The sequence below is a fragment of the Microtus oregoni genome, unplaced genomic scaffold (assembly GCF_018167655.1).
Source record: "Microtus oregoni isolate MIOR12 unplaced genomic scaffold, Mior012 000049F_ref0000343, whole genome shotgun sequence".
NCBI lineage: Eukaryota > Metazoa > Chordata > Mammalia > Rodentia > Cricetidae > Microtus > Microtus oregoni.
Genome location: NW_024543223.1, coordinates 131,094 through 150,316, shown reverse-complemented (window position 1 = coordinate 150,316; position 19,223 = coordinate 131,094). Strand labels below are relative to the sequence as shown.

The 19,223-nt window shown below is 44.1% G+C and overlaps 1 protein-coding gene across 1 annotated transcript in view; it reads right to left on the bottom strand.

The window, feature by feature from the left end:
- The window catches only part of Znrf3 (zinc and ring finger 3), a 161,015-nt gene extending 143,611 nt beyond the window's left edge, over window positions 1-17,404 (bottom strand). The window contains exon 1 of the mRNA XM_041636402.1: window positions 16,895-17,404. Coding sequence (XP_041492336.1) covers window positions 16,895-17,185 — 291 coding nt within the window. The 5' untranslated portion in view covers window positions 17,186-17,404. The remainder of the gene's footprint in view (window positions 1-16,894) is intronic.
- Window positions 17,405-19,223: the final 1,819 nt, after the last annotated feature.

Below are 19,223 nucleotides of genomic sequence, written 5' to 3'. Positions count from 1 at the left end.
TATAAAGAAGCTGAGCTCCACAAATACAAAGCCCAGCTTCTATCTGTTGTGAGACTCTGTCCTCTGGGTATCTTGATATTAAAGCAGCTGTGATTATCACATGAATCCTTTACAAGGTTGGCCCACCCAACATCCCTTATTAGGAAAAGTTATGAGGCTTGTAAGGTTCATAAAGGACAGGAGGCTTTGGGCCCATCCCTCCCCAAGAATATACAGGCAGTTAATAAATCCAACACACACACACACACACACACACACACACACACACACACCCCAAACCAATAAGCAAACAGAAAAATTCTTCCTTGGTGGTGTAGCTGCCTGTAAGACGCTCATGCTCCTGAAAATAACCTTTTACTCATGCTCACTAAGTAGCTCTGAGATTTTTTTGTTGTTGTTTGTGTGGGTTTTTTTGTTTTGTTTGTTTGTTTGAGACGGGTTTCTCTGTAGCTTTGGAGCCTATCCTGGAACTAGCTTTTGTAGACCAGGCTGGCCTCGAACTCACAGAGATCCACCTGCTTCTGCTTCCTGAGTGCTGGGATTAAAGGCATGCGCCACCACCCCCGGATCACTAAGTAGCTCTGATTAAACTCATTGGTTAACCAAGCTAGAACAGGGAGGAATTGTCTCTTTAAGCCTGTTGTAGCCCTATGTGCAGGTGGTAAATACAAACAGGAAAAGTCAAGCAACATCACAGTAGTAACAGTGTAAGAATGCAGACCCATGCGGTCCGGCCCCAGACAAGACACTGAGCAGCCTCTCTCTCTATCAAAAGAAACAGAACTTTAGCTCTCTACAAAGCTCACAACACGTTATAAGGAATCTGGCAAACACTGGTCCAATATATTAGTGCTGATGATGTTGGTGTCCCTAAGCCCTCAGACACAGTTGACTAACTGGTATAGTTACCAAGAACTAAAGAAAATTTACATACAAACCAGATTATAGTCCAAAACTTAACTTCAAGTGAATTATTAAGAATACGTATTTTCAGTTGGACATAGTGGCACACGCCTTTAATCTCAGCACTCAGGAGGCAGGGGCAGGAGGATTTCTGTGAGTTACAGGATAGACAAAGCTACACAATGAGACCCTATATCAAAAAAACCAAAATAATATACAGTATGTTTCCAACTTCTGAAGATTCCATGCACTAGTCAGCTCATGTTCAAAAAATTGGCACAAAATATTTCAAGAAGCAAAGTAGACGCCAAGACTCTATGTACTAAATCTGACACCCCTTGGTGTCTGTTTCCTCATATTACATACAAGATTCCATGGTTTTCCAGGAAGGAACTTCAGAAATCAGAAGGAGCAAGCCAGACTGCAAAGAGGAAGTGTTGCAGAAGTGACAACAACTCATAGACAGGTACAACACCCGTCACAGGGAAAGGGGCAACTCAAGGGCACCCAGCATGAGCACTGTTTGGGATTTTGCACAGCTGTCCTCATACTAAACCCATAATAGCTTTTTGTAATCTGCAGGGGCACTTTGGGAAGAATGTTTCAGTCTAATGCAGAGTGTCAGAGTAGATTCTGTTGTAGCAAGCAAAGATTGTATGCGGCCAATCCAAGTAATAAAGGAGACTTGGGGAGCAAGGCCTCTACATGCCATACTGCCTAGGCTGTTGAACCTTGACAGGGTGCAAGCCTCCAGTGGCTGACAAGTCTCTTCTAAAGAGGTGCTAGAACTGGCATCAGCAAACCTCATACTTACCTGCACTCTTGGATTCTAGCTAGCTTCCTACGTCTGATCAATTAATTCCCTGTCTGGTACAATGAAGTGCCATACAGAACACTATCTGCATGGCAGTTTATCCCCAATCCTAGCTTTCCCTGCCAACAGTTGAGGGCAGGAAAACGTAAGACTCCATGTGTAGCCAGGTCTGTTAGGAGAGGCCTGCAATCCCAACTACTAGGCAAGTTGAGACAAGAGGATCAACATTCAAGTCCAGCCTAGGCTGCATAGTGACTTCCAGGCCAGAGGGAGATCCTAACTCAAAAGAAACAACAAAAGCATTTCAACTACAGCCATGGTGGTTGCTGATACACAAGAACAGAGAACAGTAAAGTCTTCTGGGGCAGGAGGTAAAGGAAGAAATGAGAATAAGAAGCCTTAGGTGGTGGAGCTTATCTACCCTTTCTCCTGTTCTATTACCTCTCTCACCAATCAGTTATCACTAGGCTAGTGGTACCAGAGGACAAAGGTATTGTAGGAGGCCCAATCTTGACTTGTCCTGTAGTCAGACTGATGAATATCTTAAATATTACCATAGAACCTTCATCCAGCAACTGATGGAAACAGAGGCAGAGACCCACATCAGAGCACTGGACTCAGCTCCCAAAGTCAAGGTGAAGAATGGGAGGAATAAGAATATGAGCAAAGAGGTCAAGATGGGTTCACCCACTGAAACAGTCTACCTGAGCTAATGGGAGTTCACCAACTCCAGCTGGACTGGGAAGGAACAAGCATAGGACCAAACTAGTTCCTCTGAATGTGGTTGACAGTTGTATGGCTTGGGTAGACTGAGGGGCCACTGGCAGTGGCACCAGGATTTATCCCTACTGTGTGTACTGGCTTTTTTCCCTTTGGATGTATACCTTGCTCAGTCTAGATATAGTAGGGAGGGCCTTGGGCCTTCCACAAAGCAATCTGCCTTACCCTATCTGAGGATTGGGTGGGGGTTGGGTGGAAGGGTGTGTGGAGGGAATGGGAGGAGGGGAGGGAGTGGGAACCTAGATTGGTATTTTTTAAAAATCTAATAAATAATAATAATAAAACAGAGTATTTATAATATCATCTGCATTTACCCCAATAGGTAAAGACATACATTAATCAGAAAGTCAATATAGACCATTCTCAGATTTGCAAAAGAACAATTAAAACAAGCTTGCAGCCGGGCGGTGGTGGCGCACGCCTTTAATCCCAGCACTCGGGAGGCAGAGGCAGGCGGATCTCTGTGAGTTCGAAGCCAGCCTGGTCTAGAAGAGCTAGTGCCAGGACAGGAACCAAAAGCTACAGAGAAACCCTGTCTCGAAAATCAAAAAAAAAAAAAAAAAAAAAAAAAACAAGCTTGCAAAAGAAAATTAATTTAATGCTGTCAAATATGCAAAAAGAATTCCAGGGCTTTTCAGGGCTGGAATGATGTCTCATCAGTTAAGAGCACTGGCTGCTCTTCCAGAGGACCTGTGTTCAATTCCCAGCACATGGTAGATCACAACCACCTGTAACTCCAGTTCCAAGAGATCTGACTTTCTCTTCTGACCACCAAGGACAACAGGCACACACACGGTGCACAGACATACACATATGCAAAACATTCAGATACATAAAAAATTAATAATAATTAAATTGAGTTCTAGAGCTTTCTACATCTTTTTGAAAGGAATTATTTTACTTGAAATATCCAGAACTATTTTGCCTCCACACCATGAGCTGTTTTAGAGTCTCCCCTTTCCAAAAAACAAGGTTGGCATGGCAACCAAGGCCAGTCACCATGGTCTCTAACCACATCCGCTGGGGTTTGGCATGCTGAGACATGTGCCAACTCTGTTGTCTGTAGGGCACTCCCGGCCACAGTATATAGCAAACTATAATCAAGTTGGGGAAAAAAAAGCAACTCACATTTGTATAAAATACAGCTCAACATAAATATTCATTAAATGTGAAAACCTATGGTGATGCAATGTTGAGACTGCAAATTTAAATATAAGCATCAGGAAACAAAAACTACCACTGCATCTTCAACCTTCAATCATCCACACTGCACATTCAATATCACAAACCATTCTAGACATTTAAATCTAGTAACACCAGAACTTCAAAATCTTGTATTATCTGTTTACTTAATAACTAGAACAAGGGTGGCATTAACTGATAGGCACTGGAACATAAATGGAGAAAACATGCCATAAAAAAGCAGTCATAAAAATCCTCTCACACATGCAAAATACAGCACACTGTAGATTGTTTCTGGAATATTCCTGAAGATACTGATGTCCATGCAATCCACACAAAAGAGCAAGAGAAACAGACTGCCTCGGAAATACTACTATCACCCTTTGATCAAGGCCCATGACAGAGATTCCAAAGAGGCAAAAACTTTTGCAGGAGCATCCAATATACACTTAAAGATTCACATGTAGTTACTACTGGCACTCAGGAGCAGTTTCCCCAAAGCATGTGCGCGTACACACACACACACACACACATACACACGCACACAAATTGTTTTTAATTTAGTAAGTGGCACTTAAATATCATACAATTTAAATAAAACATATCCTTAAAGTCTAGAGTCAGGCTGAGATGCTTGCTTCAGCAACATGCTCACAACACATGCCCAAGGCAGTCATATTCCAGGCTGGGAGGAGAAAGAGGGAGTCAAAAGACAGCCTTCATGGCAAGGATCACAGAATGCCAACCATGCCCAAAAAGATGAAATTATTTTAAGAGTCTGGTCTACCTAGATTACTTGGAATAACCTGGGACACATCCATGTATGAAAACTGTTTGTGAATAGCTGCTAAATCAGAGACAGTTCTCTGTCACAGGTTGTCTTCCTACACTAACACTCCCTCTATGCTATTCCAAAGTAATAGCTCTAGAAGCATTTCAGTTCAGTAATTACCTTAAAAGTTGTACATGCAGCCAGGCAGTGGTGACACACACCTTTAATCCCAGCACTCAGGAGGCAGAAGCAGGTGGATCTCTGTAAGTTGGCCAGCCTGGTCTACAGAGTGAGTTCCAGGACAGGCTCCAAACCTACAGAGAAACCCTATCTTGAAATAACAAAAATGAAAACAACAAAGAAACAAAGTTGTACATGCAAAGACCTAGAAGGATGGAATGTTCTGGCTCAAAGGCCATGCTGGTGGAGCTAGAAAGAACTTGATGGAAGGTCTACAAGTTTTGGTTCAGATGGGAGCTGGAAGAGGGCAAAAAGAATTGAAGGCAAGATAACAGAGCAAGAATGCTGAAACACAGAACTGTTTTCAGCAAGAGGGCAATGGAAAGGAAAGCACAAGTGGAAGAAGGCCAGGACCCATCCTTCAGAGAACAATCAAAGATCCTGACCAAGGGCTGATGTGATCAGAAGTTACTGCAGTAAGGTAAATGCGGTGGGAAAGGGAAGGTAAGAGTGGGAAGAGACTTAGATATCATAGAGCAAGAAGTAAGGTGGGAGCTGGAGAGATAGCTTAGCAGTTCAGAAATGTACTATTCTTGAAAAGGACCCATATTCAGTTCCCAGCACCCACCTCAGGCAGCTCACCAGTTCCAGGGCATCTGCCTCATATCTAGCCTCCGCAGGCATCTGCACTCAGATGTACACACAAATAAGTAAACATAATTAAAAATAATAAAAGTATCTTTAAAAGAAGGGAAAGCAAGGTCAATAACAGGCAGGGCAGATCAAACACCATACTGAAGGACTCCTTTTGCAGTGACTTAATCCCTAGCTAATTTGATTTACATTTTGAAAATTTTTGCTATTCAAGCTTGCAAAATTCTTTACAAGCCACCAGCTAACTGCTCACCATCTACTCCAAGATTGAGGTACTTTGTGAAAAGATGCCAAGTTTCAGTGATAGTGACAGAGAGGGGACATTCCATAAAGCAGTTAAATACATAATATAAAATGTATTTACAGAAAAATACTCATTAGTTACAAAGAAGTATTTGCTGTCAAGTTCAGACAAGCTTTGGCAACCAAGACCCCCTAAATGGTAGAATTCACTCCCAGAAGAGAAGAAAGATAAAGACAACACAAGTCAAAGTGCACTAGGGACTCTAAAACGCCAGGCACATTAGAGATTTCCCGGAACTGAACCAAAGTAGAATACTGTTCTAAAAGACCACTGTAAGGGGAACACTAAGCCCAGCCTCTCTTGGACCCTTGCTCATAGTTCCCTTATGCTAAAGGAGAAATGAGTGATGAAATTTACAATGCAATATCTAGCGTATCCCTTGTAACTTAAAAAAAAAAAAAGCAAAACCCCATAGTGACTCATGCCTATGATTCCAATACTTGGAAAACTGAAGCAGGAGGATTTCCCTGTTTGAGGTCAGCCTGGGACATTGTAAATTCCAAAGCAACCTGTATTATAGAGTAAAAACTAAACTCAAAAAATAAAAACAAAGGTTGGAGAGTTGATTCAGCAGTTAGGAGCACATGCTCTTACGGAGGACCTGGGTTCAATTCCTAGAACCCACATGGTGTCTGATAGGCATCTATACTAGTCTTGGGGGAACTAACACCCTCTTCTGACATCAGAAGACACTAGGCACCCACCCACATATATACAGGCTCATAAAATAATTTTTTAAAAATTTGCAGAGGATGAGAGAAAATATCCCTACAAACACTCAGATCAAATGGCCCCAAGACAGAACCCCAAAAGTGGGCTGAGAATTTAGCTTATTGGTGGAGCTAAGGTCCTAGGTTCAATCCCCAGTACTGGAAGGGAAGAAAAAAGGGGAGGGAGGAAAGGAAAGGTAGAGGAAGATAATCCAAAACAAATGGTGGGCATCCTATAGTCCCAGTACTTGGGAGGGAGAGGCAAGGTCAGGAATTCAAAGTCTTCCTCTGCTACATAGCAAGTCCCAGTTAAAGGCCAGCCTGGGTTGCATAAAACTGTCTCAAAGGAAAAAAAGAGAAAGAGGGCAGAGAGAAAAGAAAGCCCACGCAAAGAAGCAGCATCTATAATACCAGCAGTAGGGAGGCTGATAGGATCATGAATTTGAGCCCAGCCTCTGCTTTGGGGTGATAGGAGGTGGTCTGAATAAAAAAGAATACTTAGGTCACATTAGAGCTGGTGTGGCCTTCTCCAAGAACGTAGTGTGAGGTTCCTGGGATCCAGTGATGGACATCATCTAACACAGAATGTATGAGGAAGCATATCTTCGAGTCCACCTTCAGAACTTTCAGAGCTGGAAGGGGTTGCAAAGTCCATCACAGGCTGGACAATATCATAGGAATTTGAGCTGGAGAGCTCCTGTCCCACTCAAAGGAAGAGCTATTCCTCTACTCTAGGACTGTGGCCTAGTGTTGCCAGAAGTTTCCATTTCTCAAAAAGAGCTGATCTGCATTTTGTAGACATTAAAGAGGAATCACCTTTCTAGAAGCTTTCAGCCCACGGATCTGCCTTGAGATTCACTGGAGAGTCAGTCTGTCTGATGTTTGGCTCTATCTGCTCACTAATAGCTGACAGTACCAATGAGAATTCAGATTAGTTTGGCCTTCCTTAAACCCAAGCTGTTCAGCCAGGTGGCAGTGGTGCACACCTTTAATCTCAGCACTTGGGAGGCAGAAGCAGGCGGATCTCTGTGAGTTTGGGCCAGCCTGGTCTACAAGAGCTAGTTCCAGGGGCTGGAAAGATGGCTCAGAAGTTAAGAGCACTGGCTGCTCTTCCAGAGGTCTTGAGTTCAATTCCCAGCAACCACATGGTGGCTCACAACCATCTATAATGATATCTGGTGTGCAGGTACAGCTGTATACATAATCAATAAATAAATCTTAAAAAAAAAAAAAAAGAGCTGGGCGGTGGTGGCGCACGCCTTTAATCCCAGCACTTGGGAGGCAGAGGCAGGCGGATCTTTGTGAGTTCGAGACCAGCCTGGTCTACAGAGCTAGTTCCAGGACAGGCTCCAAAACCACAGAGAAACCCTGTCTCGAAAAAACCAAAAAAAAACCAAAAAAAAAAAAAAAACAAAAAAAGCTAGTTCCAGGACAGGCTCCAAACTACAGAGAAACCCTGTATCAAAAAAAGGAAAAAACCCAGGCTGTTCATAAGCAGAGAGTTACTCTGTGATAAACAGGCCTAGCAAAACAACATCCAAGACAATAGCACCACCACCATCTCCAGCATCAAGCTGCAGCATCTTGTGGCATTCTCTGCAGTCTCGCTCAGCCAACTTGGAGTAGACAGGCATCTTGCCCCTGCCCAGAGCAGCGGCACCACCGGCTGCTGCTCCAGAATCAACCTCACAGACACCCACAGGGAAGGCATTCAATGCTACCAACAGCACATCTCTATGCAGAATTAGCGATCATTCAGAACTCCAACAGAGAAAAGAACCAATATTTGCTATTTACTAAATGACAAGAATATACAGATTTCCACCTTACCAAGTTCTGATTTATTTTACACTAACTACTTTCTAAAGAAACAGATATGTACCACAAGGTAAACATTCTCCATGCATGCTGACTGGTGGGTTATAAACTAAAACAAGACTTCTGCAAAGCAATCTGACAATGCCTGTGAGAACCTTGAAGATATTTATACTTAGTGACTATAAAGATGTCCCTGATAGTTCGACCTATAACAACAGAAAATAATAACCTGTGATATAGTTTCTGTAAATGTTTCAAAATATTTAACAATTAAACACTCAAAGTAGACAAAGGATTATCACCACTAGGTTTTTCTAATTTTCTTAAAACCACATTCAGTTCATTGGAAAAGCACAAAGGCTAACAGAGTGATATGTAGATAATAAGATTTTCTTTTTCATAATTTTTCTGTATTATATAAATGCATTTTCTCTGTGTGTGATACATACTTATATATGTTCTTATATTTGTGCAAGTACATGGAGGCCAAAGGTGAACATTGATATGGTGTCTTCCTCAGCTACTCTCCATTTTCTCTGAGACAGGGTTTCATCAATTTAGCAAGGGCTGGCCTGTGAGCTCCAAGGAGCTGCCTATCTCTCTTTGCCAACACTAGGATTCAGACACATACTACTCTACTCAGCTGTGGATGTGGATGCTGGGGATCCAAACTCATGTCTGCATGCTTTCATGACAAACACTTTACCAACTAAGTCATCTTCCAGCCTCATAAAAAAAAAAAATGTGTTTTCACCAGATTTTACATGTACTTAAAATTCAGTCATCTTTACTCTTCCAGTTTCAAAATGCAGCAGCCTCTAGGTGGCCAGAAGTTCCCATTCCAACATTTCCTCATCAAACTTCTAGTATCATCAAAGTTTACTTTCACCAAGTCAACTCTCACAGTCAGTTTCTAAATAACCATATCACCCTGGCTGCTGAACAGAGAAGGGAATTAATATCAACTCTTACAACACATCTTAAGGAGTAATAAAAATAAAAGGCTCTCCTTTGAACCACAATGGGCCAGCTGACCTTAGTCTTTTCACACTATCATAAGTCAACAGAGCTGCTAGAAGTAAGATTTTAAAACATCTAGTTCAGCCTACAAGGGGAACAAAGAGCTTCCACTATGCCTCCTGCCTTTCTGTTTGACAGTTACAAAGGCACGTCTCCACAAAAAGTTTATCAGTTTTAACCTCAGAGATAGGTAAAAAATTAGTTGGAAAAGGTGAGACTGCTCAAATTCACATACTAGCTGTGGCATACAATGGCCTGACCAGCCCAAACTCAGCACCAGGGCCAAATTCCCTCTCCCAGAGGTCCCACAGAATTCTATAGACAGAACATGTTCCAGGGTAAAGTAGTGCTGTCTGCTTGCTATCTAGTCCCCACACTAGGCTGCCTGCAGACAGAAGTGAAGCATTATTTATGTTCCCTGCCATGCCCTCTCCAGGATCTGGTGGACACAAACCACCACTGATTGTCTTGTCAATGGAAAGAGGGGAGACAGTCCAGAGCTTCAACTTTTTAAAAAAAAAAAAAAAATACTTTATTTTTATTTCACATGCTTTGGTGTTTTCCCTGCAAGTATGTCTGTGTGAGGGTGTCAAATCCTCTGAACTAGAGTTACAAACAGTTGTGAGCCACCATGTAGGTGCTGGGAATTGAACCAAGGTCCTCTGGAAGAGCAGCCTGTTCTCTTAACTGCTGAGGTATCTCTCCAGTCCCAAGTTTCATGTTCTTACAATCATTAAATCAACAGGCAATATGCAGTCTGTGAAAAAAAAAAAAAGGCAATGTACATGGGACATAATTTCTCTGAAGAAAGTGGTACAGCACAGGAAGGAGTTGTGTCTCACACCAGAAATCATCCTAAAGGCCAGGCCGCTTCAGCTATTCCAGCTTTGCCAATGGCCCAAAAGAGAACAAGTGCCATCAAGTAATAGCTAGATAGTTCCAGTCACTGTCTTTGTAAACTTGGCAGCCTGGCTCTAGGGGAAAGCAAGCTGAAATGAGCCTTCTGTGATTGTGGAAAGACTGACAAGAGAGAAAGAAATTTCTAGTAGGGTGGAGGTTTTCTCAGTTGAAATTACAAACTCATTTCTCAGTCAATGGCTCTGGGTCTAAACCCAAACCTGAATTCCAACATCAGTTCATATAACCTTATCACAAAAGCGCCATGTAAAGCAACCTCAGGAAAAGAAAATATGTCTCAGCATCAATAAGATCAGTTTGAATCTTACACACCTGCTTAGTGACTGTCACAGGTGACTTTACCACTTTGTTCCTGGCTTCCTAACCTAAAAACTACCATCAGCCTTGTCTATCAAATTAAAACAAAGCACTGTGCCTAGTGCCTTACATGACAAGCATTTGAACATTAGATTTTTTGTTGTTGTTGCTGTTTAGGCTTGGTTTTTTTTTTTTGTGGTTGTCTTTTGTGTATTTCACTATGCTATACAGGCTAGATTGGGACTCCTGGTTCATCTGCTCCTCCTGCCTCAGCTTAAGTATCTGGAATTAGAGATGTTTGACATCCACAATCACAGTGCCAAGTTTTATTAGTAGCTACTTTTTGTAGGTGTGTGCGCACGTTATGTGTGTATGCAAGTACTGGAAGTCAATGTTGGGTACCTTCCTCAACTACTCCGTAGCTTCTTTTTTGAAACAGGGTCTCTCAGTGAACCTAGAGCTTGTTGATTCAGTTAGAATGGCTGACCAGGAACTCAAAAGGATTCATTTAACTCTACCTTTCCAGCACTGAGAGTATCGGCATGCACTACCTGCCTAGTTTTTCACTTGGTACTGGGGATCTGAATTCAGGTCCTCAGGTTTATAATGCAAGTACTTTACCCAATGAGCTATATCCCCAGTCCGAGAGCTACTTCTGTTTATTTGTTTATTTTCCGAGACAGTATTTCTCTGTCTAACAGTTCTGGCTATTCAGGAACTCACTCTGTAGACCAGGCTGGCCTTGAACTCACAGAGATCTACCTGCCTCTGCCTCCTGAGTGCTGGGTATAAGCCACCATGGCCTATCCCTGATTGCTACTTTTAAAAGCTCTGACAGAATACTGGAAGACTCAAAATTTAAATTAATCAGGAGAAAAGCAACCACTTATATTCAATATATAACTCAAGAATGCCTGACTTTCCTTAGTTTAATCATAAGCCATACTTTTGCACACACTCTTCCATGAGACAACTGTCTAACTGCACCAGGGCGAACAGAGAGGCTCCAAGCCTGAGAAGCAAGGAATTAAATGTTAATCATAGCTGGCACTACTCTTACCACATGTCCCAAAACAATGCACTCCATCTTTCTAGCCTTGCATTAAATCTGCTGCACTAAAGTATTACATCTGGTACTTTGCTTTCTTCCATTTCTAGGGATGAAACCCAGGGCCCTTATACATTGAGCTATATTTAAGCACACACATTTGGGTTTTGTTTTTTTTTTTTTGGTTTTTTTTTTTTTTTTGGTTTTTCGAGACAGGGTTTCTCTGTGGCTTTGGAGCCTGTCCTGGAACTAGCTCTGTAGACCAGGCTGGTCTCGAACTCACAGAGATCCACCTGCCTCTGCCTCCCGAGTGCTGGGATTAAAGGCGTGCGCCACCATCGCCCGGCCATTTGGTTCTTTTGATTATAAAGATTAATTTAAATTTTTTTCTGTGAATTACAAATCCATATTCTCCAGACAAGGAATCCACCACAAGCCAGGCTCTTAATAACACAGGTTAATGATTATGAATAACAGATCTTCACAGTTACTCCCACCACCACTAAAGTTTCAAACGCTATTCCATCTGTAACACCTATTCCACATAAGGGATTTCTCAAAGCTCAGTGTTCTACCAGGAAAGACATCTTCAGACTAGATACCATGTTCTGGAATACAAATACCCTATAAAAAGACAATTGGTATTCTAACAGTGGGATGATCAACAAACAGATCTGTCTCCCTGAAGATCTAGGTCCACCAGAAGGCAGGGGCTGCTGCTCTTGCAGCCTTCCAACACCAAAAGCCGTTTTGCTTCACTGTGTAATGAATAGTAGAAGGAAACATGTCTAACTCTTTGCTATCTCAAATCTTTCATTTCCATCTCTTCTTGTACTTCATCTAAATGTAGAAAACTCCTCGCGTGGTTGGTTGCTTTTTTATCTCCCCCAAAGATGATACAGAACTAGCAGGAGAAAGATGCACAAATTCAGTTGAGATATAAATGTCTGTGGGCAGGAGGGGTCAGTTCTGTGTACAAGCCTATCTCAGAGGACTGCAGCACTGTAGTGTTATTCTGAAAAGGATATGGTTTTGACAGACATCTATCAAATAAATGTGCTCAATGGAGGCTTACAAAGTTGCCAGCTTCCCTCCAACTCCTGCCAGTCTGAGTGACCTATTACCTCATTCAACTTTTTTTTTTTAAACATTTATGGGAAGGGTATGTGTGCCACAGAGGTCACAAGACAACTTTCAGGAGTCCGTTCTCTTCTACCATGTGGGTTTTGAGGATCAAATTTAGGACTCAGGCTTGAGAGCAAGTACCTTTATCCATTGAGCAATTTCTCAAGCCCTCCACTCAAATTTTTAGTCACAGACAAGTACTAGAGGAGAGTTTCCCTTTCCTTCTTGGGAAGCTATCAGGAAAATAAACACATCCATTCACAAGAATATATGCATAATTTCAGGGGATCACAGGCCTGAAAGAACTCCAATAGCAAATTATGGGAAGTAGGTTTGTATTAAATGTCAAAATCCTTACAAACCCAGTGTTAGCTATTTGACAAGACAAAGAACAGGTCATGGTTTCAATTCAGGTTTTGCTAGCTGTCACATTAGAGAAACAAACCTGTCTCTCTTGGCCTCAGTTTCTTCCTCTGTAAAACCGAGTAAACACAGTGTCTAATTCTATATGAATGAAAAATAAAATGAACAAGCATAATGTGCTTGGCACAGTACCTTGAACACACAAAATAAGGCTCATCAATGGAGCTAAGACTGCTTCTTCCGCACTCCCATCCCCAGTCAGAATTACTGGGAATTGCCAGGAGATCTCAGGGTATAAAACCAGAGAAGAGATCGTAGGAATTTACTAAACCCGCCCCCCAACAATGAAATGCTTGCTTTTAACCTATAAAGGACCATCTGACAAAATGGTCGGCAGCCCTTTTCTGCGTAAATCCAAGTCAGCTGTCAGCATGCAATTGTTCTATTAGACCAAGTCAATTTTTGGAGGCAGGCCTATTAAGTTAACCTCAAATGGAGATGAAAAGAAAGTGCTTGATCAAATGCTGAACTGTAAAAACACACTGACAGGGAAACAAGGCAGAGGAATTAGCCTCCTACAATTATTCCCTGTGATACCTTTAGTTACCTAGACTATCTAATCACCATGCAGCTCTCCTTTCACTCTTAACAGCTAAAAGAACTTCCTTAGTTCTTCATGTTCTTAGCTTCAAGTCCATCAGACATTTAACTTGGGATCTGGAATAACTGATGTGAAAGTTGCACAGAACCAATCATTCTAATTCCTTCTACAAATTAATTTCTCAATATTTTAATATTTGACTTCAATGGGAGAAATAGGCATTTCCACTTTAAAACAATCTTTTATTTCTAATAATGCAAATTTTCATGTTTATTCAGCCAATCCACATACCACTAGCCAGTGTTTAATCAAGCCCCTATTTAACAACACCAACCACATGGACTGCACAGCCATGTATAAAAGTTTCAGATAATAATTTCATTAACAGCAGCACATTGGTTTAAAGATGAAATACGTACCAGTATGTCTAAAAGCTCTTTAAAGGTCCACAACTCAGAAGCACAGTTAAAGTGTAATTCTTATAGCGATTAGATCTACGATCGGTCCACTTAGATGCAAAGCGGCAAGATAATAAAAGCAATTAATTTCACACCCAAATATCCTGTTCACAGCAGGAGATAACAAAATAGGAAAAAAAAATCAAACACACACAAACAGCCCTTCATACAGACTAATGACCTTGGGATAATTATTTATGCCTAATACATTCGTCCCAACACATTCATCCGAATTACTCACCCTACTCCTACAAAAGCACATACATCCAGGCTTTCTCCCATCCTAATTTATGCAAAAGACTGAACAGGTATCCTAACTAGAAGTCTCTGGGATGGCCAGGCTATGACAAGGTATCTACTGTGTACACACGTATACACACAAACACACACACACTCATTCACACACTTTCACTGGTAAATTGAAAAACAAAATCAGTACCACAAAACACTCCTTATCTTAGAATTTTTAAAGAGAAACTTTGAAACAGCCCCCCCACCCTTCCCAATTAAAAACAAAATTGCTAGAGAATCACACTGGAAATAACCAAAACAATGCAATATGCATTGAAATGAACAAAGACTATGACACACTAGAGGGCAAATCATGAAGTTTTTTAGGTGGTAAAACCAAAGTTGAATGAGTACTTAGGAAACATGATTAATCTGAAATTAAACACTGTCTTCACTTCCACGCTCTTACTACACACTCTCTTGTTATAGTCCCTCTCAGCAGTCCTAAAACCTGACTTTCTGTACAAAACTTATTTCAGGGTGGTACGCAGGAGCTACAACAGTTCATTCAGTCTGGCAGTATTCACAAGATAAAAGCATGCCAGTCTGTGTACACACAGAGAGCTCTCTGAAAGCCACACTGTGCTCGTCTGTGGACACAGAGCTCAACACGTTGATGAGCACAAGAAAGTTATTAAATCTATAGAGTGTACCAAGCACTAACTATTCAGAGAGCTCAGATATGCACATCAATATTACTGCAGTATAAGGGAATTAAGAACACCATCAGTGATTGGTTAACAAGTAAACTTTATTATTAAATACCATTTAAGCCATTTTTTTTCCCTTAGCAATTGTTGACTTAATTTGGGAGGTGCTAGTCTAATAGACTACAAAAGAGTTAGATAAGTACTTCAAAAACTTCAAGAGACCAGAGTCCTGCCAAATTCATACATTATCTCTCTACTAGGCAGGATAAAATAGTTACAAATGGTGTGTTTAAACAGCTAATTTTGTATTAAATGGTGCACCCAAGAATATCTGCAAAGCACAGCACTATGCATAATGGATAGCTCACCAGACAAACTGCCATGGAGAATGGCTCAAGTTTAAACACTGCAGATAAAAATCTGAAACTTCAAAAGTCTCCTTCAAAAAGTGAAGTGCCACATTAAAATATACTCCCCCTCAGCTGCCACCTCCCCCTCAGGCGTAAATCAAACATTTCTAAAGCCACCAGGGCATAGTGAAAGCCTCAAAGAAAGACAAGAGTCACAAGAAGCAAGATTTAAGATTCAAACTATTCTCAAAGCCTGCAACAGCAATGTTTAGGAATCTTCAGCAAAGCATCCTCTCTAAAGCTTGTACGTTAATGACAGTAACAATAACATTATAAGGAAAAAAAAAGAAATCCCATCACATTTAGCAACATCTGTAGTCACAGAAATCGGTCAAGCGTGTTTCGTTTCCTGTAGATGGGAACAGAGCACAGCGCAACAATGTTTTTAAGTACAGGCATAGGGACCTCCTTTAGCTTTGGAAGGACAGACACTTTAAGGAGCCACACTGTATTGGCCTATGTCCTATCAACTCAGAGCTCTGAAGCAGCAGCAGGGAGAGGCAAGGAAATTATGCTGTCTACACTCAAAGCTGCTATGTAGTCAGTCATTCCACACAGTCCCTTTTCTCTTCATAATTCACCCAAGAACAACGCACCAAAGATCCAAACTATAGGCCTTTATAGCCCCCCCGAAATTAAAAGACAAGCCAACGGTATTCAAATCGCCCTCACTAGAGGTGCGCCTGCTAACAGTCCACAAGTGCGCTGGCCCTAGAACAAGTTGATAAAAATCATGGTCAAGGAAGCGGGAAATCTATGCAGCTATCCATCCGCAGAGGCTTCAGTTGAGAGTCGCTCCTCAAAGACTGGGGACAGCTCAAAGCTCTCCATAGCCAGCTTCCTTTGGAACGCAGACCTCTTGCATTTTGGAGTAAGGTGGAGGCCCTGTCAGTGAGCAACCCTGGCTTTGCAGGCCTTTTCGGTATTAGTCCTTGACCCAGGGGCGAGCTTGCGGTCTCTCTCATCCCCCTGTAATCTGAAGCACGCAGCGAAGGCTGCCTTCCACCGCCACTACAGTGCACCCCCAATGCCCACTCGCCAGCCAACTCCGCCTGCTCCCCTTCCTGCTGGTGCCTGTCCAGAGCCCGGCCAGAGAGTCCGCGTCCAGGTAAGACGGGCAGTAGATCCCAGCGGGGGGGGAGAAAAACCACCCGAGGAGGTGCGCCCCGGCAACCTGGCCTCTCCGAAAACAGAGTCAGCATGGCTAGAAAGCAACGCCCGCGACCCTAAGCAGCCGCTCCATCCTTCAACTCGCCTTTGCAAAGTTGGCATTCAACAGGTAGTTGCCGGGACTTTCACCTGAGGGAGAAAACCGTCCCGCCAACTCCAGAGTTGCCGCCCCGGCGCCCATGCCCAGCCCAGAGTCCCCACCCCCACTCCGGCGCGGTGCCCCCACCGGAGGCCGAGCCCCCACGTGCGCTAGCCCCAGCCGCAGTGCCCCGGAGGCCGCGTCCCGCTCGCCAGCCCGCCCGCGAGGGATGCCGCCGGGCTCCGCGCCTCCCCCCGGCCCGCCCGCCCGCTAGCCCGCGGCGGGGTCGGCGGGAGCAGCCCCCGGAGCCATCTTGTGGCGGCGGAGCACGGGGCCCGAGCGGCTACCTGCACGATCTCGCCCTCGGCGCTGAGCATGGCCCCGGCCCGCGAGAAGCGGCCCGTGAGGCCGGTGGTGTGGGTGGTGTAGTCGCCGCTCGGGCTCGACTCGAACAGCACCACCTCCACGAACGCCGTCTCCTTGGCCCGCGCTGCGCCGGGCCCCGCGGCCGCCAGCAGCAGTCCGAGAAGCAGCGGCAGCGGAGGCGGCGGCGGCAGGCGACGACCGCGGGGGCCGCGGCGGAGGCGACGGCGGCGGCGGCCCGGGGCCCCTGGGCGCCCGCCCGAGCGTGGCCTCATGGTCCTGCGGCGGGAGGGCGCGGAGGGCGGGCGCGGCCGGGCATAGTCGCGGGCCGGCGGAGGACCGAGCGCGGGCGGTCGCCTCACAGCACCATCGCGGCAGCAGCGGCGGCTTTGTGGGTCGCAGGCTCTGCTCCGCTCCCCGGGCCGTCGCGCCGCGGCCCTTTCATCTGCTCCACGTGAGGGGTTATCCCCGCCCCCGCAGCGTCGTGACCCGCTCTCCCCTCCCTCCCCGCGCTCGGCCGCAGCCACCTCTGAGGGGAGCCGGTAGGCGGGGCGGGCGCGCCTGCGGCGAGAGGCGGAGCCCCGAGGCCCCGCCCTCCCCGTCCCATCGGCTGAGTCCCTCCCCGACTCTCTGCATGGGCCACGCCCCTTCGCCCTTGCTCCGCCCTGGCCGTCTTTTCGGTCACGCCCCTTCCTCCTCGCTCCTCCCCCTCATCTGTGCTCCGCCCTCCGCGGCAGACATTTCTCCTGGCAGTTGCTGAAATGACCGAGAATAAGGATCTCAACCTGTTCCCGGCTTATCCGCCCGTTCGGCGCGTCCTGCTCTGACGCGGGAGTTAGAGCCATTGGGGCGTGGAAGGATGCTTCATCCACAGTTCCGGCGATGCAAGCCAGCCATCCGCACTCCGTGCTCGCCCCCACCTCCATGGACCGCGAAAGGCCCCTGCGGCCGTCAGGGGCAGTTTGCAACCCGCCGGGACATGTCCAGTTCTTGCGTGGGTGTCGCTTTGAAAGTTACCCTCAACTAAAAGAGTGAGGACAGGTGGCAGAGAACTCGAAGAAGTTATCTGGATTTCAATGGAGTTCATCTTTCTGCAGCCCTGGAGATCATCTCTAACCCCCGCTTCAGAAGTTGTGAAACGTTTGAATCTCACCATGTGCAGAAGGGCGGAAGAGTCCAACACGCTTAATGCACAAACTGCTGGCTGCCAAACATACCAAAGACACGTGCTCCGAGCACAGACGTTCCCAGTCACCCAAAAGATAAACTTTTAATTCCCTTTGCTTTTTTGGAACAGGCATTTTCCTTCCTCAACAAGTCTATGAGAATCAAAACCCTCCTTTAAAAGCCACATTTAATTTCTGCTTCCTCAGTCCATCTTCCCTCCCTGACCTGAATGGCTTTGTTTAAATATTTGGTTAGGGTGATCTGCTTCTACTTGCTACCGCACCCAAAATATTAAGACAAAAAGAAAAGTCATTGAGGGTTTCCTTGAGTAATCAACTCAACGAAATTACAGCTTAAACTAAAAAGGAATGTTTTGCCAGAGTGTGGAATAGAAAATACAATTGAAAAGAAACTCCTAGAACTGTGTTACTATATTTGGACCACCCAACGCTTTGGCACAGAAGGCACCTGACAAAGCAAGAGAGTCGTTAGTTTCCCCGAGCCAAATTCATCAGTACATGGGAGCACTGTCAATACCAAGGATTCTGACTTCACCCACCAAGGCACAACCCAGTCTTTAAGGAGAGGACAATTACTACAGCCCATGCACGACATCGTAATTCTTAAAAGTATGAGGTCATCATCAACTGGTGAAAATGAATAAGCAAATATGGTTTATCCGGACAATGGAATCTTTTTTTTTTTTTAACATGGTAAAGTTTCAATCTTCGATTGTATTTTAAATGACAAAATTAAGGCTACAATGGGATCGTACCAAGAAACAAAATATTGAATATTGAATGAATGAAGCATAAAAGTATACTATAAACGGAGCATATAGTGTTTGATCTGAATGAAATACCACGCATCTAGAGCGATGGAAAGGTTAGTGGTTGCCAGACGCTGAGCTGGAAGTAGGATTGGATAGTATGACTGCTAATGAATTTCTCTTAAGGGTAATGAAAATATTCTGGAATTAGATAATGATTATATGCTTTGTAAATATCTGAAACCCATCAAATTGTACCTTTTCACGGGGTGAATTTTATAGTGTATGAATTACATCTCAATACAGCTGTTAAAATTTAATTAAGTCTTTGCGTGCTTGATGTGGTAGTGCCCTCCTTTAATCCCAGCACTGTGGAA